The sequence below is a fragment of the Branchiostoma floridae genome, chromosome 15 (genome assembly GCF_000003815.2).
Source record: "Branchiostoma floridae strain S238N-H82 chromosome 15, Bfl_VNyyK, whole genome shotgun sequence".
Lineage (NCBI taxonomy): Eukaryota > Metazoa > Chordata > Leptocardii > Amphioxiformes > Branchiostomatidae > Branchiostoma > Branchiostoma floridae.
In genome coordinates, this window is record NC_049993.1 from 9,334,105 (window position 1) to 9,359,946 (window position 25,842).

The 25,842-nt window shown below is 41.8% G+C and overlaps 1 protein-coding gene across 1 annotated transcript; it reads left to right on the forward strand.

Annotated features, from left to right (window-relative positions):
* LOC118432292 lies at nt 1-25,444 on the forward strand. The gene is made up of 30 exons (XM_035843828.1): nt 1-639; nt 922-985; nt 3,154-3,288; nt 3,808-4,014; nt 4,625-4,900; nt 8,222-8,362; nt 8,523-8,657; nt 14,013-14,219; nt 14,367-14,495; nt 15,146-15,412; nt 16,014-16,163; nt 18,225-18,434; nt 18,540-18,800; nt 18,956-19,126; nt 19,380-19,517; nt 20,190-20,327; nt 20,524-20,661; nt 20,787-20,924; nt 21,250-21,387; nt 21,647-21,784; nt 21,977-22,114; nt 22,243-22,380; nt 22,706-22,843; nt 23,340-23,477; nt 23,601-23,738; nt 24,068-24,205; nt 24,462-24,599; nt 24,791-24,928; nt 25,057-25,194; nt 25,428-25,444. Exons 1-30 carry the CDS (start codon nt 1-3, stop codon nt 25,442-25,444), a joined length of 5,079 nt encoding a protein of 1,692 aa, XP_035699721.1.
* Nucleotides 25,445-25,842: the final 398 nt, after the last annotated feature.

The window sequence follows — 25,842 nt, forward strand, 5'->3', positions numbered from 1 at the left end:
ATGCAACACAAGGACGTCCTGGTCAACATTCCTGGCAATGTGACCGCCGACTCTCTCTTCATCGCCAACCACATAAACCAACAGTTTGCTGCTGTGGCTCAAGGTCGACCTTGCCTAGACCCGACACTACTGCCAGCGTACATGCCATGCAGAGCCCCACCGCCAGAGGTCTTCCCCTGGGACGTTTACAACATTTTGAGAAAACTGAAAGTGGGGAAAGCTCCCGGTCCTGACCAACTGAGTTCCCGAGTCCTGCGAGAGTTTGCCTGTGAGTTTAGTACACCTCTCGCAGACATTCTCAACGCATCACTGAAGGAAGGGTACGTGCCACAACAGTGGAAGGACGCGATAGTAGTCCCGCTGCCAAAGTCACAGCCACCATCAATCAGTAAACTGCGTCCGGTGTCCTTGACCTCACAGCTTGCCAAAGTTGCTGAGACTTTTGTATCTAAGTGGCTTCTACGGGACATCCGACCGTCGCTTGACCCTCAGCAATACGGAAGTCTTAAGGGGCGATCAACCGCACAGTATCTTGTCAGTTTGTTAGACTACGTGACCAAGGAATCCGACAAACTGGGAAACATTACGACCATGGTCATGACGGATTTCTCAAAAGCGTTTGACAGAATCGATCATACCGTAGCGATAAATAAGTTGTTAAAGCTTGGAGCGTCACCTTGTCTAATTCCATGGATCATTAACTTTCTCTCCAACCGACGTCAGCGAGTGCGGTACGACAGCTTACTCTCGGACTGGGAAAGTCTGTCATGTTCAGTACCTCAAGGTACACTTCTTGGTCCGATTATATTTCTGGCCGTCTTTGAAGACGCACTGAGAGAAGCACTGGTACAAGAATGGAAGTTCGTTGATGACCTCTCTATGGCTGAGTCACGTCATCACAATGAACCTTCCATCTTACAGAGTGAGCTTGACACGTTTAGTGACTGGGCCAAACTAAACCACATGCTCCTCAATGCGGAAAAGTGTAAGGTCATGGTTTTCTGTTGGATGAAAGTGCCCCCCAGTCCACCTGTCCTCAAAATTGATGGAACACAGCTGGAAATAGTACCTGTTACTTGTCTACTTGGCGTGTGGCTTCAAGCGAACTTGAAATGGTCAGTACAAGTAGACAAAATGCTATCAAAAGCGAATGGCAGGCTGTTCATGTTAAGAAAAGTAAAACGCTTTAACCTCCCAACCGATGACCTTGTTCAAGTTTACACATCCTATGTACGTCCAGTGGTAGAGTATTGTGCTCCAGTGTGGCACCCTGGGATGACGTCATCACAAACTGTACGTCTGGAAAGAGTCCAGAAAAGAGCACTGCGGACTATCCTCGGGGAACATTACATAGACTACGAGACTGCGCTTCTGACCACAAACCTTCAGACACTTGAAAAAAGAAGGATTGACTTGTGCTTGAAATTCGCCAAGAAGCTCGACCCCTCATTGCTCCCGCCAAGGGCTGGCGAGATCCACGGTAGATCCACGAGAAACTCGGACTTGTTCAAAACAGTAAGATGCAGAACCGACCGTTACAGAAACTCCCCCCTTCCATTCTTAGTAAGACTGTTAAACAAACATAGCTAAACAATAGTAGACTTGGAATGTTCTAATCACAAATGTATGTTTCCGTCTCTTGCCTATACATCATGTATTTATATAAAGTTTTAAAGGATACTTAGTTTTAGTGTGTATAAGTGTTATTCATCAGATAGTCTTTAACTCGATGTACTAAGGATTTGATGGAAAAAAACGTGCAATTCAGCCAATTGTCTGCCAAATGTTTTTACTGAAGTTGTGTTGTGCAACAAATAAACCATTCATTCATTCATTCATTCATTCATTTAACTCTGAATACGGATACAAGGTAAGTTTTGTGGAATTCGCAGTATTTTTACTGGCTCGAAAACCGCTGTAAAATTATTAGAAATGCATCTAAAATAGTTTTTCGGTGATAAAAGGATGTTTACTTTTGATTCTTGGTTTAAAATAGGCAAAATATATCCTTGATACTGTTTGGGGCATGGTGGCGGCACTGTGGGGGCATTGTTGGGGCACTGTTGCGGCACTGTTGCGGCATCTTGCCACTTGCGTTATTTTTAAACTTTTAAAAAAAACGTCGCGCTTGCAAGCGGCACTTCTAGGTTTGCTTGCGGCACCTCTAGGTTTGCTTGCGGCACCTCTAGGTTCCGTGGGGGTACATCTGCGTTTTCGAACGCAGCAATGCCGCAAGCGTGCCCCACGTCAAGTGAGAGGGGGCATTTAGGTGCTTAAATGGGGGCGTGTACAATCTTTCCATGGGTACATTAATATAAAACAGAAAACAGAACAAAACAAGAGTTCGGAGACCTCATACCTGCATGAAATATTCAGTTTTTTTGTAAATTTCTTGTTTTATGTTGTCTCAGTAATTATGCAAATATGGCTGATTATGCAAATATGGCTGTAAATCTATTTCAAATGATTTTTCTCTACCAAACTGATAGAATACATTGTACATGTGAAAGTCTGTTCCTTTGGCAGAATTCCATTTCAAAATGAATTATACAAAATAGCAACTTATAGTTTAATGACTCACATTTACATCTAAAACTATGGCAATGTTTACCTTTAATTAAATAAGTTACACATGTCACACATGAAATGAAAGTATTAGTTACCAACTACATTTAACTATACAAAACCTAATTTGCATTGTTGGTACCTGTAAATGTTCCACCTGCCATAAAGTACAAATGTTACACATTATTTAAAGTTCCATTGAAAAACATTGGAATCATAGATGATAAAGTTCACAAATTCCAGAGCAAGCAATTTGAGGGCCAAAATTGACTTTGACGTTCATCTTCCCAAAATCTATCCACATACAATGTACTCTATAATCACAATCAATACAAAGGTTCTTAAGTTTCACTGACAAACACACAAACAGACACACCCGGTACCCCTCTTGGTAAATGGCATGGTCCACTCAGAGGTAACCTGGCCGTTATGTAGCCCAGGGCAACCTCTGTACATAGTGCCTTCTGTTAACAATTAAAACCAAGCAGATGTAGGGTAACCTCCCAATTAACGAACATTAAATAAAACTAAACCTGCATTTTCATGCAGGCAATAACTCTAACCTCTACTAATCTTCCCGTTGTACAGGCCACTACATGTACATCGAAGCATCGAGCCCACGGCAACAGGGAGATATCGCCCGTCTCGTATCTCCGACCTATCTGTTGCATAGCGGGAGTCAGTGTCTTCTGTTCTGGACGCACATGTATGGGTTACAAACAGGTAATCACCTTCGCCAAGAAGGTTAATATATTTTCAGGTGCACCATGGTTGTGTGGGTCTGTATGTAGGTCAACAGCATACAACTCAAGAAGTTTGGGAATGGTTTACCTGGCGTTTGCCTACGGTACTCCAACGGGATTTCCATATGTGTGTGTTTGTGGAGAGCATAACTTGAGAAGCTGTGAATGGGTCTCTATTCTATTTGGTTGGTGAGTAGTGGCTGTGTAAAGAAAGGTAAAGATCGAAAATGGTTAACAGGTTGCCGCCGGCAAGAATATTTGTTCATGTATATTAAAACAAACAACAAACAATCTAACTAAAGACCAGTTGACAAGCTAAAAGTAATGTTACCAGTACTTTGATGCTGACAATGATTTAAAGCCAGACTTGTCAACTTCCTGAGAGAATTACTGAGTCTTTTAAAACACATGCGTTCTCAAGTTTCGTGTTGGTAACATGACCGTGGCTTTTGTTCCTGCTTGACAAGGCATCCGTCTGAATTGCTATTTCTGCGTGTAGGTACGTTGAGAGTATCTGTGAACGCTGGAAATACGACGACTGAGATCTGGAGCAGGTCTGGTAACCAAGGTAACCAGTGGTTCAGCGTCGCTGTGAGTATCCCGGTCACCGGAAGTTACCAGGTCATCTATGAAGTGGTCAGAGGAAGTGGTGACCAGGGTGACATTGCAATAGATGACGTCAGTATCCTACAAGAACCCTGTCCAGGTGAGGGGTTTTATCAAGAGCAAAATATTGTGAGTAAAACGCTAAACTCTAGACTGTGATGTGTAAGTTTGTTATATGCTTTGCTTTGTTTTGTTTTGTTTTGTTTTGACACTATATGCCTCAGATGTACAATTGTGGGAGAATACAATCTCTCTCTTCGGCTCTTGTCGTCTCGGGAGACAGTCTATAAATTACAATACCATGCATGTATACTACGACCCAGAAATATAAACAATGCACCCCTATCGTAATCTAGATCATACGTGATCAAGGTATCAAGCAACTTGCTATCCTGTCCATCTATTTGTTTTGTGGTGGCATATTTTCTTTTTTATGTGCATGTTTGACAGCTCACCACACATAGTAGACAGCAGGGTGGGAAAGGCAATATATTAAGTTCTGATATAAAGAGCGGCTTGTTCTTCCTCGCTCACCACCCACACCTCCTTGTACAAATTTCCCCAACGCTTCCTTTCTGTCCTTGCCCTGAGTAGCCACATAAGACATCGTCGTCCACTGAAAAATAGCAACTGAAGCTGACCGATCAAACACGAGCAACAGCCGGTGATGCGGGCGTTGTTATTACATTTGTTCTCAATCTGAATTCCAGAGGCAAACGCTAACACATCGCTGTCCTGGTTTGACTTTTACGACGAAAAAGAGTTAGATGGCAACACCTTTGACCAGATCCCAGACATTAGCGTGGAGGAGTGTGCGTTGCGGTGTTTAGTGGGAACCGATGCTGTTTGGTCTGGATTGTGTCAGTCGTTTGAGTATGACCATCAAGACGGTGCCTGTGTCCTGAGCAGAGCGAACAAGGACACACCTGGAGCAATACTCTCTGATAGTGACCCACGGTCGCGATATGACTACTACCACAGAAGAGGTAAAGAATTCTCCTTCCAATCTGCTTATCTGAACATCACTCTTTGTCCGATAGAGATTACACAAAGTTCCTAGAGATGTAGTAGTATCCTTCCATCTTTGCAAATGATGGTAGAACTCTTTTCTTGAAATTAGGGCAGTTGACAGCGTCTACTGTGGGACTGTATCCCGATCCTTGCATGACAATCACGTCCGCAGTTTGGTTCTTTTGAGGCGCGCCCCTTCTGACTACTGTAACTCTTTAACAAATTATTGTATGACCGCCAATTTTTTAGAAATGATGTAGACATAATATCTAAAAAAATGTAAAAATCTGACGCTATTATAACGTAATGTGTCGCAGTTATGACGTCATCAATTTGACTGCATTGGCTGGAACCGTGAAAAAGGGGTATTCCCAGAAAACCTCAAAGTATGCAACAAAATTGTAACAGCAAGTGCAGATAACAGAATAATAATGTTTTTTTTTCAACTTGTGTTGCCAATAGCAACATCAATGACGTCAAAATGACGTCATGCATATCATGATACCAGTTAGGCAACCACCTTGAATTTTGAAAAGTACATTTTTTCAGCAAATAATAGCAAAAGATATAAAAACAAGTGCTTTTAAAAAAAGCTGGCGTTTCGTCTACGTTTATGAGTGTGAACTGTCTTTTTCTTGAAGTAAAATCTGTTAGAAAAAGTCACTCAAGGGCTGTTGCGTCTATAAGAAAAATTCTTATTTTGGAAAGGAGTACTGTTTGATAGCTGGTCTTGGCTTACAACTTTATTTTAAATGTACAATAAGTTCATTATAAAATCTATCAATATACTCAGGTACTTATGTACACTTGAAAAAGCACCATCAGCACTGTGACAAGATTCTATCTAAATTGACTACCAAATGTCAAACAAATATCCAAACCAATTAACAGCTACCTCATCTCAATTATACTGGTTTCCGCATTTACAACATTTCTTCCTTGTTTTCCTGGATAATTTTGCTAATATTCATGAAAATTTCCATACTTTTGTGTCGAGCGGTGTGACTTTCCACATCCGTGTTGTCTGAAAACTTCTGAATGAAGTCTATACTGAACAATGAAGCATTTGCTACTGTAAGAAAGGATCGCTGTTTTTGATGGAGTTTCATGCAAACAACATCAAGAGCCTCTGTTTACATCATGAATAGTAGTTTAGTGGCGAGTGTTTTGTGAGAATCATCTTACCGCGCATAGGAGCCGCTGTACGGTATTTTCCATTACCATGAACAGAAAAATTCGAATGCCGGGTTTGGAATCTATGAAATCCTGTTCATAAGACAAAGGCCTTGCATACATGAAATGAATACTAAAATAAAATAAAAAATGGTACATAAAAATATAATATCAATAAATAAATAGAATATTTATATATTATCTTCAATATTTAAAAAGAAAAAATCCACTCTCGGTTTCGAACCAGGGACTTTCGGATCCGAAGGCGTATGACTTTACCGATTGAACTAAGTTGTTACGTGTATTGTATATGAGTGTAGTCGATACTGAACATTTGCTACTGTAAGAAAGGATCGCTGTTTTTGATGGAGTTTCATGCAAACAACATCAAGAGCCTCTGTTTACATCATGAATAGTAGTTTAGTGGCGAGTGTTTTGCGAGAATCATCTTACCGCGCATAGGAGCCGCTGCACGGTATTTCCATTACCATGAACAGAAAAATTCGAATGCCGGGTTTGGAATCTATGAAGTCCTGTTCATAAGACAAAGGCCTTGCATATATAAAATGAATACTAGAATAAATAAAAAATGATATATACAAGTATAATATCAATAAATAAATAGAATATTTATATATTATCTTCAATATTTAAAAAGAAAAAAATCCACTTTCGGTGCCGAACCGGGGACTTTCGGATCTGAAGGAGTATGACTTTACCGATTGAGCTAAGTTCTCACGTGTCTTACATCTGAGTGTACATTATGCTTTAACCTCACTACATAGTATTATTTATGTCGATTTTCGGTCGCTTTCTTGATAAAATCATTTTTTTTTCTTGTGCAATCTTGTGGAATAGATGTTATATGGCCATTTTCCAGGATATTGAAGTCCGAAACCACAATGCAATGGTATTTCCGAACATACAGTTGTAGCAGTTGCATGCGGTCGTGTTGAACGAGGGTCTGCATGCTCTTTTACGTAAGGCGTAGGCAGCCAATTTTATTTCCCGTAATTCGTAGGGAAAACCATCTTATCTACGTAATTCGTAGCGAGGCGACCAAATTTAGCGTAATTGCCTTCCTTGATTTAGCGTAATACGTAGGGGGTTCTTTTAAATTCAGCGTAAATCGTTGTCGGAACTCCCCATGCAGACCCTCTTGAACCAAGCACCAAGCATCCCTCGAAGCACTGAAGGTAAAACCCAATACATTGCGTTTCGTCGCCAGAGGGCGACGAAACGCAAAAAATGGAAATAGACTAAAAACGTTTATTTAAACATGTTTTGATGGAAATGCCAGGTAGGTACAAATTTTAAGGGGTAATGATCTAGTTTTTTATAATCTGGTCATATGGTCTTCCACCTTAGATTTTGACCGATGACGTCATAAAATTAGCGTAATGTATCTATATTTTATTGTGAAAGATATTCTAAATATCATTAGACTATTTATGCAAGAAAATAGTAGTTATATAGCAAATAAACGTGAAAAATATATTGTTAGAAGCGAAACTAACGATTTTCGTTAAAAAATGCCTGTCAACAAACGGTTACCATGGCAACACAAAAAAAGAAAAAAATTCCTAACTTCGTGAAGTTGTAACTAACTAAATTTTAGGAAAACTCCAGAAATTTGGGGACTCTAGCGTAAGCCGTTCTGGCGCGGGCTTCAACACCCACCCACCAACCCCCACCCCACCCCCGTCTGAATAGGGTTTAAGCGTCAGAAAGGTTAAATGCACAGCTATTACATTTGCTAAACCATGTACATACACAGGAAATATCAAGAAACATACTGCTATCACTTTCATGTGGCATATTTGGTCACGCTCAGAGTCAATGTGAACTTGTTAGACATGATACATATGTCGACTCTGTATGTAAAGTTGTGGATGTCGCCGATCATTCAAACTCTGTGCATGCTTTGAGAATATAAACTATAAAAAGAGGGCATCATAGCTAGGCTGTAGAACAAGTGGTCTCCTAGGGTGTTAGAGTGTATGAGTATATTAGATAGCAATCGTGTGCAATTTCCTGATATATCGCAGTGCGGTGCCGCTATTAATATCACACTCCATGTTCCTACCATATTCCAACCCTCGTATTTACTGTGTCCCTCATAGACAGTCCCTACTCCTGTGATTTCGAGGCAAACTTGTGTCGGTACACACAGGACACGACAGACGACTTTCAGTGGACACGGAACTCTGGTAGGACTAGATATTCCAGCACCGGTCCAACTGGCGACCACACCACTGGCTCAGGTGTGTATGGAGTCTAAAAATCTTAGTTGTTGTTTGTTTTGATCGTTATCAGTGTAAGAAGTCGAATCCTCCAAGTTTCGATCTTATAGAGAAAATGTAGATCCGCCACCAATTAAAATGAACAGGGTAGAATAACTCTAGTCATGTCTCCTCGTTACAGGGTACTACATCTACATCGATTCAACGTACCCACGACAACAGGGAGATATAGCCCGTCTCATATCTCCCACCTATCGTTTGTATCGCGGCAGTCAGTGTCTTCTGTTCTGGACGCACATGTATGGATCATCCACAGGTAATTATCTAAGAGACAAAAATTACCTACGGTGTTTGAATATCACGGCTGTTGAATTCAATGTAATTTGTTCGAATTTTGATCGGAAGTTGGTTGCTAATGGCCAACTACGTGACTGTGCTTTTCACATGTCCTAGTACAGTCAAAACAAGTTCAAAGGTATTAACTCTAATGTGACGTTCGAGCCATCATTGTCCATGTATACCAGATACCTGTCCATAGCCTAAAAGTATTGTGAGTACTTGCATATTCCGATAATGATCTGAGGCCAAACTGAGATTGGTATAGAGAATTATAGCCTAAAGTTTGTACAAAATATGCTGTAAATCCAGAAATATTGGCGGTAGTATTGTGTTCGGGTTTTTCGCGGTAACCACAATGTTAGTCTTCTTACTACTTGTCTAAACGCTATTTTTACATACTGCACATTGTACAATATTATAAAGCACATAAGTTGAACACGGATGCGATCTTTGAATATGAAAACATATTTATCAACAAGTGCTACATATCCGGAGAGAAGATAGTTAAGTGACTGTTCTGCAGCATTACCGAAAGTTTCGCGTCGATTAGCAACTAAAGAATGTGTCAACATGACTTTTGTTCCTGCATGACCAGTAAGCTTTGATATGAATTGCTATTCCTGCGTGTAGGTACGTTGAGAGTCTCTGTGAAAGTTGGAATTACGACGACTGAGATCTGGAGCAGATCTGGTAACCAAGGTAACCAGTGGTTCAGCGTCGCTGTGAGCATTAAGGGCACCGGAAGTTACCAGGTCATCTTTGAAGGGGTCATAAGAAGTGGGTACTATGGTGACATTGCAATAGATGACGTCAGCATCCTACAAGTAGCTTGCCCGGGTGAGACGAGTCTTTTAATCTGGAGAAATATTTCACTGGCAAGAGCGTAATGATGTGATTTTTAGAACGTAATGAATGTGTGCTGTGTAGATGGGTCTACCGAAAGTGCGAAAAGGAACGAAAAGGAACGAAAAGGAACGAAAAGGAACGAAAAGGAACGAAAAGGAACGAAAAGGAACGAAAAGGAACGAAAAGGAACGAAAAGGAACGAAAAGGAACGAAAAGGAACGAAAAGGAACGAAGTATGAAGCAAATTCAAATAAAATCGATGGTAATATTAGGAAAAGGTAAACTGTGATCGGCAAATGCATTTTGCGGCTTGTTCCACGAAATTCCTATAGCAATGGTTCAATGGAGGAATGAATATTGATGAGACCTATCTATGCATATCTATGTTCATGTACGTTTTAATGTGGTTATAACATTCCTTAGAATATCCATATTACATTTATATTATAAAATTTCACAAGAAGAAATGGATTATGTTGAGAACGATTGCGCATATTTTATCATAAAAAGCCATGCTATGTGGATATAATTGTTTAAAAAATGCAATGATAGCAAAGTTACAAGTATATGTATTGCACAATTTGTAAGAACTTGACCTTAGAGAAATATAGGTCGAATGTTCGAACCCAGGGAAGTCGACGATCGGAAGTTCGAGCCCAGCATGTTGGGAATTATTCTTCCTTCCTTTTTTTCACACTTTCATTGATATCAATACAACGCCTTAAATTTGTTTTGCAACCAGGACATCTAAACCCGGCATTGGGATTTTTTTATCATCAGCGAGGGCCTGATGTCGGTCGCAAGAGGCAGAAATTTATTTGTATTGAATATGACGGAAAATTGTTGACAGAAATTGTATTTCCCAATATCCTTTGCACAAATTCCTCACGTTGGCACCTTTCTTCCCGCCAAAATGATGAATACTCATTGTACAACTTGATGAAATCTCTTTGGTACAATGTATATATGTCTCTCCTTTTACAGCTTTTCTTTCGTTGTGAACGAGCGAGAAGATATGTCTCCAGTCTCCAGAAAACCATGTTGTTGGCCCTGTTGAAAGGAGCTGTCATGCTCGTGGGGCAGCAGTTTATTAGCATATCTTTCCTGACCGGATTTCGCGGGTCATTTGCATGCGGCGCTCCCCTCTAGGGAGAATAAAAGCCACCCAAATACAACAAAAACGTTACAATCTTGCCTCATCCTGAAAATGTATAATAATCGATATTCATCTACCACCCACTGAATTTTAGTCCTAACTTTCTTATCTCAGTTCCGTTTCTTTGTATTTCGCAGATCTTCAAAGAATAATTTAGCCACACAAAAACAACAGCCTGAAACAGCGCTGTAAAAATTTGATGTCAAATTCTCGGTAAAATAAAACACGTTTCATAGGCTTCTAACGCCCGCAGTACCGATTCCTTATATTCTCATTGATTTTATTTAAGTTTGCTTCATACTCCATTCCTTTTCGTTCCTTTTCGTTCCTTTTCGTTCCTTTTCGTTCCTTTTCGTTCCTTTTCGTTCCTTTTCGTTCCTTTTCGTTCCTTTTCGTTCCTTTTCGTTCCTTTTCGTTCCTTTTCGTTCCTTTTCGCACTTTCGGTACACCGGTGTAGATGGTAGGAAGCCTGTTCACCAATCAGGTTTGCTATGTTCTTTTCATGGCGCAGATGTAGATGAGTGTGTTCCGAGAGGAGGCAGGGGATCATGTGACCAGATCTGCACCAACACTGTGGGTGGTTTCTACTGTTCCTGTTATGCTGGGTTTACTCTTCAACAGGACAACCTCACCTGCAATGGTAGGATTATCTGTTGTCGTTGTATAAGTTTTTTACTTACTTCAGCAAGTTGTCACCATTTGCTGAGATATTCATTTTTTCGTATATACCATGTGGATCGTGGTACCGGTAAGACGAACAATGCTTGAAATACGAGAAGTAGTCAGTCAGAATCAGAATTTCGTGACTTCTGTTGTTTCCTGGACTTGGGAGTGCATAAACTTCTGATCATGATTCAGACTTGAATGAGTGCATGTCAAACGAAGGGCGGAGACAATGTTATTATACCTGCACCAACGCGATTAGAAGTTACAACTGCTCATCATGTAATGTACGTAACAGTCACTGAGCTGCAGTGTCAACTCCGGTGGAAACACGTGTGACCGTTACGACGATTATTGTAACTGATATCTCACATAGATATGTCATTGTGTACATGAATTCTAAAATATGTCAGGTAGCACAAGTGAGAACTCTTTGTGCAGAATCTATTCTGAATATAACACTGAGGACGATTGTCTGAAAATTATAACGTCAAATATATCCTATATGTCCATTATGCAAAGATGAACAAATTGTCCTAATTCCTATGAGACAGGGACGACTTTTATTGAATGACGTATTTGCACTGGAAGCTATACATGTATTATTCTCAATCCGTTCTTCAGAAGCGAGGACGTCCTGGTTTGACTTTTACGACGAAAAAGTGCTGAGCAGCCACAACACTGAGCGGATAGAAGGCATTAACTTGGAGGAGTGCGCTGGACGGTGTTTGGTGGGAACCTCTACTGTCCCGTCTGGATCGTGTCTGTCGTTTGATTATGACCACCAAGGCGGCGGTGCTTGTGTCCTGAGTACAGCAAACAAGGACACGTCTGGAGCAGTATTGTCTGATAGTAACCCACCGTCGCGATTTGACTACTACCACAAAAGAGGTAAATAAGTCTGCTTATCTGAGTATTACTCTTTATACGATAGACAATACACAAAGGTCCTAGACATGTAGCTTTCTAGGATATCATGCGTTTCAAACTCATTAGATAGGGCTACATTTGCTTAAGCCATGTCGATACACGTGGAAATATCAAGAAACATACTGCTACCACTTTAATATTTGGTCACGTTTCAATGTGAACTCGTTTCCTTATAAGTCGGACATGTCACATGACGACATGCATGTCGACCCTGCACCGCCTTAGTTGTAACTGATCATTGAAACTCTGTGCATGGTTGAGAATATATCAAGAGCGGGCACCATAGATAGGCTGTGGAGCAAGTGGTCTCCTTCGGTGTTAGTGTGTACTCGTATTAGTATAACAGATAGTAATCGTGTGCTTCCCGATATGTGGTGTGTCAAGTTCCTGTTGCCGCTAATAATATCATAGAACGTTGCGCACTTCTTGCTTGTACCGCGTGCCATTTTCCAACCCTCGTGTTTACTGTGTCCTTCATAGACAGCCCCTACTTCTGTGATTTTGATACAGACCTGTGTCAGTACACACAGGACACGACAGGCGACTTTGACTGGACACGTAACTCCGGTGGTACTAATACGGGCCTAACCGGACCACCAGCCGACCACACCACTGGCTCAGGTGGGTGCAGAGTTTTAACATATTAGTTGTTGTTTTTGATGATGTTTATGAGTGTCCGGCCAGTTTCCATCTTATGGGAAAACCTGTGAGTTTATATTTCACCACATCAAATGCACAGCGTTGGTAATGACGTCAATTTTCAAGTGGACGATCTGTACAATAAATTATCCAATGCATATTACAGGAGCATGAGCCACACCTACCGACGAAGTAAACAGAGGATTGTGAGAGTTAGATATTTATATAGAGGCGTGTTAACACTGTAGTGGGTACAATATGTTTGGAAACGGGATGGAATAACTCTAAATCCATTTTCCTGCTTCAGGCCACTACATGTACATAGAAACATCGAGCCCATCACACAACCCACGACAACAGGGAGATATCGCCCGTCTCATATCCCCCACTTATCTCTTGCATAGCGGCAGTCAGTGTCTTCTGTTCTGGACGCACATGTATGGACTGCACCCAGGTAATTGGTTATAAATTACTGTAAGTGCCTACTAAATTGCAGTTCCACTGCACTTGAATGGCATGTAATTTGCTCAGATGATGTTTTTGTTAACCAAGAAGCTAAGTTCGTCATTGTGCTTTTCACACATTTCAATGGAATTACAACCAATTGAAATGCATTAGCTCTTCTATGAAGTGTCGTTGTTTATGTGTCACAAAGACATGCCCATTTAGTTGAAATAAACTTCTCAATACCTTAGATTTTTTTATGCCAGACTGGGTGTTACATAGCGAACATTTCTGTCAACTTCCTATCTATAATTATCTAGACTTTGTACAACGCATGTGTCGACAGTAGATGATGCAAATATATTTAAAAATTCGTTATCTCTTTTTTTTTATTTCAAGAGGCGTGCCCTACAAGCTGTGTAGGTACGCTGAGGGTATCTGTGAAAGCTAGAGGCACGACTACGATTATCTGATGCCAGACTAGGTGTCGCATAGCGAACATTTCTGTCAGCTTCCAATCTATCTTTACCTAGACTTTGTACAACGTGTGCGTCGTCAGCTTTGGTGCACATATATAGAAGGATGCATATATACCAACAAAGCTGTAATCTCCTTTTTTATTCCAAGGTGGGTGCCCTTCTAGTGGCTGTGTAGGTACGCTGAGAGTATCTGTGAAAGCTGGAGGTACGACGACTGAGATCTGGAGCAGATCCGGTAACCAAGGTAACCAGTGGTTCAGCGTCGCTGTGAGCATTCCGGTCACCGGAAGTTACCAGGTCATCTTTGAAGGGGTCAGGGGAGGAAACGCACATGGTGACATTACTATAGATGACGTCAGCATCCTACAAGGAGCTTGCCCGGGTAAGACGTCTTTTTTCAATCTGGAGCAAGACGTCACAAGCGCGTGATGATATGTTACTTTTAGAACGTACTGAATGTGCTATGTAGATGGTGGGAAGCCTGTTCGCCGATCAGGTTATCATATGCTATGTTCTTTTTATACCGCAGATGTAGATGAGTGTGTTCGGAGAGAAGGCAGGGGATCATGTGACCAGATCTGCACCAACACTGTGGGTGGTTTCTACTGTTCCTGTTATACTGGGTTTACTCTTCAACAGGACAACCTCACCTGCAATGGTAGGATTATCTGTTGTCGTTGTATAAGTTTTTTACTTACTTCAGCAAGTTGTCGCCATTTGCTGAGATATTTAGTTTTTCGTATATACCATGTGGATCGTGGTACCGGTAAGACGAACAATGCTTGAAATACGAGAAGTAGTCAGTCAGAATCAGAATTTCGTGACTTCTGTTGTTTCCTGGACTTGGGAGTGCATAAACTTCTGATCATGATTCAGACTTGAATGAGTGCATGTCAAACGAAGGGCGGGGACCATGTTATTATAACTGCACCAACACGATTTTAATAGAAGTTACAACTGCTCATCATGTAATGTACGTAACAGTCACTGAGCTGCAGTGTCAACTCCGGTGGAAACACGTGTGACCGTTACGACGATTATTGTAACTGATTTCTCATATAGATATGTCATTGTGTACATGAATTCTAAAATATGTCAGGTAGCACGAGCGAGAACTCTTTGTGCAGAATCTATTCTGAATATAACACTGAGGACGATTGTCTGACAATTAACGTCAAATATATCCTATATGTCCATTATGCAAAGATGAACAAATTGTCCTAATTCCTATGAGACAGGGACGACTTTTATTGAATTACGCATTTGCACTGGAAGCTATACATGTATTATTCTCAATCCGTTCTTCAGAAGCGAGGACGTCCTGGTTTGACTTTTACGACGAAAAAGTGCTGAGCGGCCACAACACTGAGCGGATAGAAGGCATTCACTTGGAGGAGTGCGCTGGACGGTGTTTGGTGGGAACCTCTACTGTTCCGTCTGGATCGTGTCTGTCATTTGATTATGACCACCAAGGCGGCGGTGCCTGTGTCCTGAGTACAGCAAACAAGGACACGTCTGGAGCAGTATTGTCTGATAGTGACCCGCCGGAGCGATTTGACTACTACCACAAAAGAGGTAATTTAAAAGAAGTTTTCTTCTAGTTTGCTTATCTGAACATTACTCTTTATGCGATAGATAGACAGTACACAAAGGTCCTAGAGATGTTGCTATCTAGAATATCCTGTGTTTCAAACTCATGAAATAGGGCAGTTTGAGACTTTTCAAACGACACAAAGGTTGCATGTACATCTAATGTTACTACCTTTGCTTAAGCCATGTCAATGCATAAGAAATATCAAGAAACATACTGTTACCACTTTTATGTAGCATATTTGGTCAAGCTTTAATATGAACTTGTTTCCTTATAAGTCGGACTTGCCACATGACATGTATATCGTCTCGTACCGTCTTGGATGCAACCGACCATTCAAACTCTGTGTGTGGTTTGAGAATATAAAGAGCGGGCACCATACTATTCACCGGCAGGCTTTGGAACAAGTGGCCTCCTTAGGTGAAAGTGTGTATGAGTATAACAGATAGCAATCGTGTGCTTCCAGATATATCGCCGTGTGGTGTGACAAGTTCCTGGTGACGCTAGCAAGATGATATCATAGAACGTTGCACACATCTTGTCCAGCGTATGTTGCAACCCTCATGTTAACTGTGTCCCTCATAGACAGCCCCTACTCCTGTGCTTTCGAGACAGCCAACCTGTGTCAGTACACACAGGACACGACAGACGACTTTCAATGGACGCGTCACTCGGGTTTGACTGGGTCTTCTAACACCGGTCCAACAGGCGACCACACCACTGGTTCCAGCTCAGGTATTGTTGTCATACTGTTTTCACTCTGTAGGTTATGTTGGGTATATCTCAAGAACCGCTGAACGATTTACCATGGCTTTTGGTAGGTGGGTAGGTGGGGAATACTGACGGTGCTAGTTTGATTTTGGGCCCCATGTTGGTCGACTTTGGCACTGCAAGTACGTTTTGTATTATGTCTTTGCACCTGGACTTGCTATGGTGTTGATTTCTATGTGGTGGGTAGGTGTAAGTAAAGATATATTCATGTATGTATGTATGTCTGCAAGGAATGATTCACTCATGAGTGACTCATTCCAATTGCATTTGCACATATATACATATTATATATAGCTGCAATTATTTCCTAAGACTTGTGAAGCACGTGACCTACTTTGAAAACATAGAGTATTCATTTTTTTATATTTGAATTTGGGGCTTACTTTGGCATTCTTAGTCCTTAGTACCTATTTTCCTATATTTTTCGGAATCTACGACATATATTTGCTCATTTTACGGCAGCTTTGTACGATCTTATAGTATGTTTAATTTTTTTTGGAAACGGTGGAAAACTGTTGCGCATGGGGATGTCGTCCATATAATCAAATCAACATGGCCTTATTGTGGGAGGCTGAATTTGCAGATGTCTTAGTTGTGCATCTTTATAAGTCATATGTTGAATTTGATGAGTGAGGTATAAGTTGGACTTAGAGAGGTTGTCAATGATTTGAATCTGTAATGTCTTGTGGAAAAGTTCTTGTCAACATTTTTTATGAACTGGGAAATGAAACGTAAGAGAAAATGAAACGTAAGAGCTTTTTTGGTAAACTGACAACAGAAATGTCAAAAGTACATCGCCCTGGGGAGCGACATTCATTCTAAAAAATAAAAATTGGTACTTTTTGTCATTTTTGTCCTTTCATAAACTATTGTCCATGAGCTTGAAAGCTCATCTGTGTTGGTATAATTCATATTGAAGATTTTCACTGTCATTCAACAAAAGAAATTGTCAGGAGTGGTGATTCAATTACTTTGAGCACGTAACCATGTCCCCTGTCAAAATGCCACCATCACAAAAAACCGACCAACCACACAAATACTCTGAATAGTTCATGGCAGTATAAGGTCTACGAACCCTTGTTGTTGTTTGTATTGATCTCTTTGAGTTTTAGTAGTCAGATCTGCCCAGTCTCGATCATTTGGAGAAAATATAGATTTAGAACCACAAAACAAAATGAATAGGGTAGAATAACTCTAGCCACTTTACACAGGCCACTACATGTACATCGAAGCATCGAGCCCACGACAACAGGGAGATGTCGCCCGTCTCATATCTCCCACCTATCGTTTGTATCGCGGCAGCCAGTGTCTTCTGTTCTGGGCGCACATGTATGGATCAGACACAGGTAATTATCTAAGAGACAAAAAATGACTACGGTGTTGGAATATCATGGCATGTATTTTGATAAGGTTTTGATTGGATATCGTTTGGCAATGGCCAAGTACGTCATTGAGCTTTTCACATGTCCTAATACAGTCACAACCAGTTGAGAGGTATTAACATTTATGTGACGTTCGAAACATCATTGTTCATGTATACCAAAGACTTGTCTGTAACCTCAAGGAAATGCTAGCACTTGAATACTCGGACATTGATTTGAGAACAGACTGAGGTGAAGAGATTTGTATGGGGAATATTAGCCACTTAAAGTTTGTACAAAATATAATGTAAATCCAGAAATATTGGCGGTTCGTAGTTTTCGCAGTGACCACAATTTTCGTCCTGTCTTCTTTCCACTTCCCTTGTCTAAACCCTATTTTATGTATGCATGTACATTGTCGAGTATTGTGGTGTGTTGGAGGCGCCTGTTACGGAAGACGCGTGGATACTAACTGTTAACAAAGCACATTTTTTCCTTAACGTTGAAATTACTGTAAATTTAAATCGCTGTGAACTTAAATGCATTTTTAATACATCTTCAAGCTCTGTCTCGGTTAGCAATGGAAGAATACAAATAGGCCTCCATGACTTTTGTTTCTGCCTGACCAGGAAGCCATGATATGAATTTCTATCCCTGCGTTTAGGTACGTTGAGAGTATCTGTGAAAGCGGGAGATACGACGACTGAGATCTGGAGTCTCAGATCTGGTAACCAAGGTAACCAGTGGTTCAGCGTCAATGTGAGCATTCCGGTCACCGGAAGTTACCAGGTTATTTTTGAAGGGGTCAGAGGAAGTGGGGCCTATGGTGACATTGTAATAGATGACGTCAGTATCCTACAAGAAGCCTGTCCAGGTAATACATGTTGTTTTTAAATCTTACTTAACGTTTGCAATCACTTACCTACTTCTATTTCACAAACGTTAATATCATCGGTGAATCTCCTACATGTGGACACAGGTAGACAAACAGAACTTAAGTCTTCTCACAAAGGCAAATCCACATGTGTACACATGTTACATTTGGTTGTGTCTCTAGTTGCTATTTCAGGAGTACAATGTCCGGCACTCGCAGTTCCAGACAACGGAGTGCTGAATGGCGGGAACTCCTATCAGGACGTGGTCCAGTTTACCTGTAACCATGGATACCAGCTGATAGGAGAATCCAGCCGGACGTGCCAGGCTGACGGGACATGGACTGGAGCGGCCCCGACATGCATCGGTAACACCAAACAAAAGCTTAACGTACTTGAGCTAGGAAAGAAGTTAGATATGTGTTGTTGACTGTTTCACCTTGTCAAAATGTATGCCCAGGGTTTAATATCCATGTGTTTGTTACATGTTTATCTCTAGTCGACATTTTGTTTTACATGTCAGGAGTACAATGCTCGACACTCACAGCCCCAGAGAACGGTGCCGTGAATGGCGGGAACTCCTATCAGAACGTGGTCCAGTTTACCTGTTACCATGGATACCAGCTGATAGGAGATTCCAGCCGGACGTGCCAGGCTGACGGGACATGGACTGGAGCGAACCCGGCATGCATCGGTAACACTGATATAGCTTATCGTACCTGAGTTAGCAGAGGAGTTCGAAATGTCTTGCTGATTGGTTCACCGTGTCAAAATTTGCATGTCAAGGGTACAATGTCCACGTGTATGGAGGCATGAGCTAAGTCCATGTTCAGATACAAAAATGCTATTATGTAAAACGTTATTATCTTCCGTCTTTTGCTTGAGATATGTGCATATATTTCTACTCTAAAGTAGAACAATAGTGTTAACTTTCCCTTTGTTTCCAGACATAGACAGTTGTTCGCCGAACCCCTGTGTCACGCGGGCCCAATGTACTGACGTCATTGCCCCGGGTACAGGATTCAGGTGTACCTGCGGGACTGGATATGTGGGAGATGGACTTAAAAGCGGAACTGGATGTACAGGTGAGGTGTGGTATTGAACTTGTATTATCATATAGCCAGGCGCCGCGGACCAATCAGAAGGCCCCGTTCCACGTTGGTTATGACGCCGTAATACTTAGAAAAGGAGCGAAACATATTCCAGAGCAGAGGGAATAAGTACAAACTGCAAGAAGAGGGGAATGGCTCCTTCTGCTAACATTGATAATGTTTTGTTGTTCTAAAGAGCCAAAGACTACAATGTTTCGAATATTTTCTGTGGAAATTTTGGTTTCAAAATGCAATCTGTAATCTTTAAATGTATGTACCAAAGAACAAATTCAACCAAGGAATTCACACGTGTGGTACCAAGGGATCTATGCGTCATACAGGAGTTTGCAAGTTTGGGTAGGCTATATGATATTAATTTTGATAACCCGCCTGTACCTCGGTGTACATGGTGTCATAACGCCTGGTCCTTTGCTATAACCACTTCATAAAAGCACCTTGTTCGCTTCGCTCACTCGGTGGTTTTATTCGGTGGATACACATGTATAGCAAAGGACCAGGCGTTATGACACCATATACACCTTGGGGCGGGTCATTAACCCTTAATTCATGCTCCACGTAACTCTGCGTTTTCTCATCCACATCTCATATATCAGACCAGCAATTCATTATATCCTAGAGTAAATTACCAAATCGTGTCTTTTCCAGATTCCAACGGATGTTCACCGAACCCATGTGTCAGCCAGGCCTCCTGTGCTGACGTCTCAGCCCCGGGTACAGGAGCCACATGTACGTGTGGGACCGGATATGAGGGAGATGGTCGTCAAGATGGATCTGGATGTTCAGGTAAGATTTTGGCTAATGCCTTCATTTTACTCACGGAGTAATCCAGCAGAAAATACCGCGTCAGTTATTAATTAGAAAAGCAGGTAGGTGTTCAGCAATGCTAATATAGAAAACTTTTTATTATTAGCTTTCGTCTTTTGCGGGATGTATATACTCTAAAGTAGAACAGTAGTGTTAACTTTCATTTCGCTTTCAGACATCGACGGTTGTTTACCGAACCCATGTGTTACCCAGGCCAGTTGTGCTGACGTCATTGCTCCAGGTACAGGAGCTACATGCACCTGTAGGGCTGGATATGTGGGAGATGGACGGAATGACGGAACTGGATGTACAGGTGAGGTGTGGTGTTGAAACTTGTCTTCACGCTCCACGTAACTCTGCTTCTTCAGTATCCACATCTCATATATCAGACCGACACTTCTGATCCTAGAGTAAACTACCAAATCTTGTCTTTTCAAGATAACAACGGATGTTCATCGAACCCATGTGTCGCCCTGGCTTCTTGTACTGACGTCCCAGCCCCAGGTGCAGGAGCAATTTGCACGTGCGGGACGGGATATGAGGGAGATGGTCGTCATGATGGAATTGGGTGTTCAGGTAAGAAGTGGGCAAATGCCTTCCTTCCACTAACGTCATAACCGTGTCAAATTTGATGATTAGAAAAGTGGGTCGGTATTGACTGTTGTGTAACGTTACGTACATATTCCAATACAATATTCAGCAATGCTATGCTATATGGTACCTCTGGTGTTTTGCTTGAGGTTTTTTTTTTTACTCTAAAGCAGCACAATGTTAAATTTCCTTTCCAGACATCGACGGTTGTTCATTCAGCCCATGTGTTAACTAACCTTGGCTTAACCTACTGTTCTACTCTAAAGTAGCTAGAACAATAATTTCAGCTTTCACTTCCTTTCCTTTCCAGATATCAACGGATGTTCACCGAACCCCTGTGTTGCCCAGGCTTCTTGTGCTGACGTCTCAGCCCCGGGTACAGGAGCTATATGTACCTGTGGGACCGAATATGAGGGAGACGGTCGTAAAGATGGAACCGGATGTTCAGGTAAGATGTGGGCTAGTGCTTTCATTCTACTCCCGTAGCAACCCAGCAGAATACCATGTAAATTTTATGATAAGAAAAGTGGGTAGGTGTTGACTTTTGTGCTGCACTTATTAGCTAGGACCATGTTCAAATACAATATTTAGCAATACTATTATCATGGAAACCTTTGTTATTAGCTCTCGTCTATTGCTCGACGTGTATTTTTACTTTTAACTAGAACAATAAATTCAACTTTCATTTCCTTTCTTTTCCTTTCCAGATATCAACGGTTGTTCACCGAACCCATGTGTCAGTCGGGCCTGCTGTGCTGACGTCCCAGCCCCGGGTACAGGAGCCACATGTACCTGTGGGACTGGATATGATGGAGATGGTCGTCAAGATGGAACTGGATGTTCAGGTAAGATGTGGGCAAATGCCTTCATTCTACTCACGGAGCAACCCAGCAGAGAATACCGCGTCAAATATTGATTTGAAAGGCGGGTAGATGTTAAGCAATGCTGATAGAAAACTTTGTTATTAGCTTTCGTCTTTTGCCGGTTGTATATACTCTAATGTAGAACAGTAATGTTAACTTTCATTTCGCTTTCAGACATCGACGGTTGTTTACCGAACCCATGTGTTACCCAGGCCAGTTGTGCTGACGTCATTGCTCCAGGTACAGGAGCTACATGTACCTGTAGGGCTGGATATGTGGGGGATGGACGGAATGACGGAACTGGATGTACAGGTGAGGTGTGGTGTTGAAACTTGTCTTCACGATCCACGTAACTCTACTTCTTCAGTATCCACATCTCATATATCAGACCGACACTTCTTCTGATCCTAGAGTAAATTACCAAATCCTGTCTTTTTAAGATAACAATGGATGTTCATCGAACCCATGTGTCGCCCTGGCTTCTTGTACTGACGTCCCAGCCCCGGGTGCAGGAGCAATATGTACGTGCGGAACGGGGTATGAGGGAGATGGTCGTAGAGATGGAACTGGGTGTTCAGGTAAGATGTGGGCAAATGCCTTCATTCCACTAACGTCATAACCGTGTCAAATTTGATGATTAGAAAAGTGGGTCGGTATTGACTGTTGTGCAACGTTACGTACATATTCAAATACAATATTCAGCAATGCTATGCTATATGGTACCTCTGATGTTTTGCTTGAGGTTTTCTTTTTTACTCTAAAGCAGTCCAATGTTAACTTTCCTTTCCAGACTTCGACTTTTGTTCATTCAGCCCATGTGTTAACTAACCTTGGCTTAACCCACTGTTCTACTCTAAAGTAGCTAGAACAATAATTACAACTTTCACTTGCTTTCCTTTCCAGATATCAACGGATGTTCACCGAACCCCTGTGTTGCCCAGGCCCGTTGTACTGACGTCCCAGCCTCGGGTACAGGAGCCACATGTACCTGTGGGACCGGATATGTGGGTGATGCTCGTAAAGATGGAACTGGATGTTCAGGTAAGATGTTTGCGTATGCTTTCATTCCACACACGAAGTAACCCAGCAGAAAATACCGCGTCAAATATTGATTAAAAAAGCGGGTAGGTCTTAAGCAATGCTGATATAGAAAACTTTGTTATTACATGTTCATGGTAGGATTGCTAGTAGAGCAATCGTATGGAATTTCGCTGAAGGAAGCGACCTTTGACCTCACTGAGCGATATCCACTGCCTGGGTCGGCCGGGCTCGCCTTTCGCAGTGGTTTTATGTTAGCGGTTTTCGCGGTGGCCGCTTCATCGCGAATTTAAAACCACCGCAAACATTTTCCATTGCAATAAGAGACTACAGTTCATGGTGCTACCGCGTACTTTAAAACCACCACGAACAGTCCTTTTCTCGCTAGTGCGAAATTAACTCCCCGCGAACTTAAATGCATTTACAGTAGTTTTCGTCTTTTGCTCGATGTATATACTCTAAAGTAGAACAGTAGTGTTAACTTTCATTTCGCTTTCAGACATCGACGGTTGTTTACCGAACCCATGTGTTACCCAGGCCAGTTGTGCTGACGTCATTGCTCCAGGTACAGGAGCTACATGTACCTGTAGGGCTGGATATGTGGGGGATGGACGGAATGACGGAACTGGATGTACAGGTGAGGTGTTGAAACTTGCCTTCACGCTCCACGTAACTCTGCTTCTTCAGTATCCACATCTCATATATCAGGCCGACACTTCTTCTGATCCTAGAGTAAATTACCAAATCCTGTCTTTTTAAGATAACAATGGATGTTCATCGAACCCATGTGTCGCCCTGGCTTCTTGTACTGACGTCCCAGCCCCTGGTGCAGGAGCAATATGTACGTGCGGAACGGGGTATGAGGGAGATGGTCGTAGAGATGGAACTGGGTGTTCAGGTAAGAAGTGGGCAAATGCCTTCATTCCACAAACGTCATAACCGTGTCAAATTTGATGATTAGAAAAGTGGGTCGGTATTGACTGTTGTGCAACGTTACGTACATGTTCAAATACAATATTCAGCAATGCTATGCGATATGGTACCTCTGGTGTTTTGCTTGAGCTCAGGATTTTTTTTTACTCTAAAGCAGTCCAATGTTAACTTTCCTTTCCAGACTTTGACTTTTGTTCATTCATCCCATGTGTTAACTAACCTTGGCTTAACCTGCTGTTCTACTCGAAAGTAGCTAAAACAATAATTTCAACTTTCACTTGCTTTCCTTTCCAGATATCAATGGATGTTCACCGAACCCCTGTGTTGCCCAGTCTTCTTGTGCTGACGTCCCAGCCTCGGGTACAGGAGCTATATGTACCTGTGGGACCGGATATGTGGGAGATGGTCGTAAAGATGGATCCGGATGTTTAGGTAAGATGTGGGCTAGTGCTTTCATTCTACTCACGTAGCAACCCAGCAGAATACCATGTAAATTTTATGATATGAAAAGTGGGTCGGTGATGACTTTTGTGCTGTACTTATTAGCTAGGGCCATGTTCAAATACAACATTCAGCAATACTATTATGGAAACCTTTGTTATTAGCTCTCGTCTATTGCTCGAAGTATATTTTTACTTTTAACTAGAACAATAAATTCAACTTTCATTTCCTTTCTTTTCCTTTCCAGACATCAACGGATGTTCACCGAACCCCTGTGTCACCCAGGCCTCCTGTGCTGACGTCCCAGCCCCGGGTACAGGAGCCACATGTACCTGTGGGGCGGGATATGATGGAGATGGTCGTCAAGATGGAACTGGATGTTCAGGTAAGATGTGGGCAAGTGCCTTCATTCTACTCACGGAGCAACCCAGCAGAGAATACCGCGTCAAATATTGATTTGAAAGGCGGGTAGATGTTAAGCAATGCTGATAGAAAACTTTGTTATTAGCTCCGTCTTTTGCGGGATGTATATACTCTAATGTACAACAGTAATGTTAACTTTCATTTCGTTTTCAGACATCGACTCTTGTTTACCGAACCCATGTGTTACCCAGGCCAGTTGTGCTGACGTCATTGCTCCAGGTACAGGAGCTACATGTACCTGTAGGGCTGGATATGTGGGGGATGGACGGAATGACGGAACTGGATGTACAGGTGAGGTGTGGTGTTGAAACTTGTCTTCACGCTCCACGTAACTCTGCTTCTTCAGTACCCACATCTCATATATGAGGCCGACACTTCTTCTGATCCTAGAGTAAATTACCAAACCCTGTCTTTTTAAGATAACAATGGATGTTCACCGAACCCATGTGTCGCCCTGGCTTCTTGTACTGACGTCCCAGCCCCGGGTACAGGAGCAATATGTACGTGCGGAACGGGGTATGAGGGAGATGGTCGTAGAGATGGAACTGGGTGTTCAGGTAAGAAGTGGGCAAATGCCTTTATTCCACTAACGTCATAACCGTGTCAAATTTGATGATTAGAAAAGTGGGTCGGTATTGACTGTGGTGCAACGTTACGTACATATTCAAATACAATATTCAGCAATGCTATGCGATATGGTACCTCTGATGTTTTGCTTGAGGTTTTTTTTTTACTCTAAAGCAGTACAATGTTAAATTTCCTTTCCAGACATCGACTTTTGTTCATTCAGCCCATGTGTTGGCTTAACCTACTGTTCTACTCTAAAGTAGCTAGAACAATAATTTCAGCTTTCACTTCCTTTCCTTTCCAGATATCAACGGATGTTCACCGAACCCATGTGTTGCCCAGGCTTCTTGTGCTGACGTCTCAGCCCCGGGTACAGGAGCTATATGTACCTGTGGGACCGGGTATGAGGGAGACGGTCGTAAAGATGGAACCGGATGTTCAGGTAAGATGTGGGCTAGTGCTTTCATTCTACTCCCGTAGCAACCCAGCAGAATACCATGTAAATATTATGATAAGAAAAGTGGGTCAGTGTTGACTTGTGTGCTGTCAAATACAATATTCAGCAATACTATTATGGAAACCTTTGTTATTAGCTCTCGTCTATTGCTCGAAGTATATTTTTATTTTTAACTAAAACA

Excerpts from the sequence above, each read along its gene's own strand:
- LOC118432292 (XM_035843828.1), top strand. The coding sequence starts at position 1 with ATGCAACACAAGGACGTCCTGGTCAACATTCCTGGCAATGTGACCGCC. Across the intron at positions 16,164-18,224 it reads CACCACTGGTTCCAGCTCAG|GTACGTTGAGAGTATCTGTG; the intron begins GTATTGTTGTCA and ends CCCTGCGTTTAG. Across the intron at positions 22,844-23,339 it reads AGATGGAACTGGATGTTCAG|ACATCGACGGTTGTTTACCG; the intron begins GTAAGATGTTTG and ends TTTCGCTTTCAG.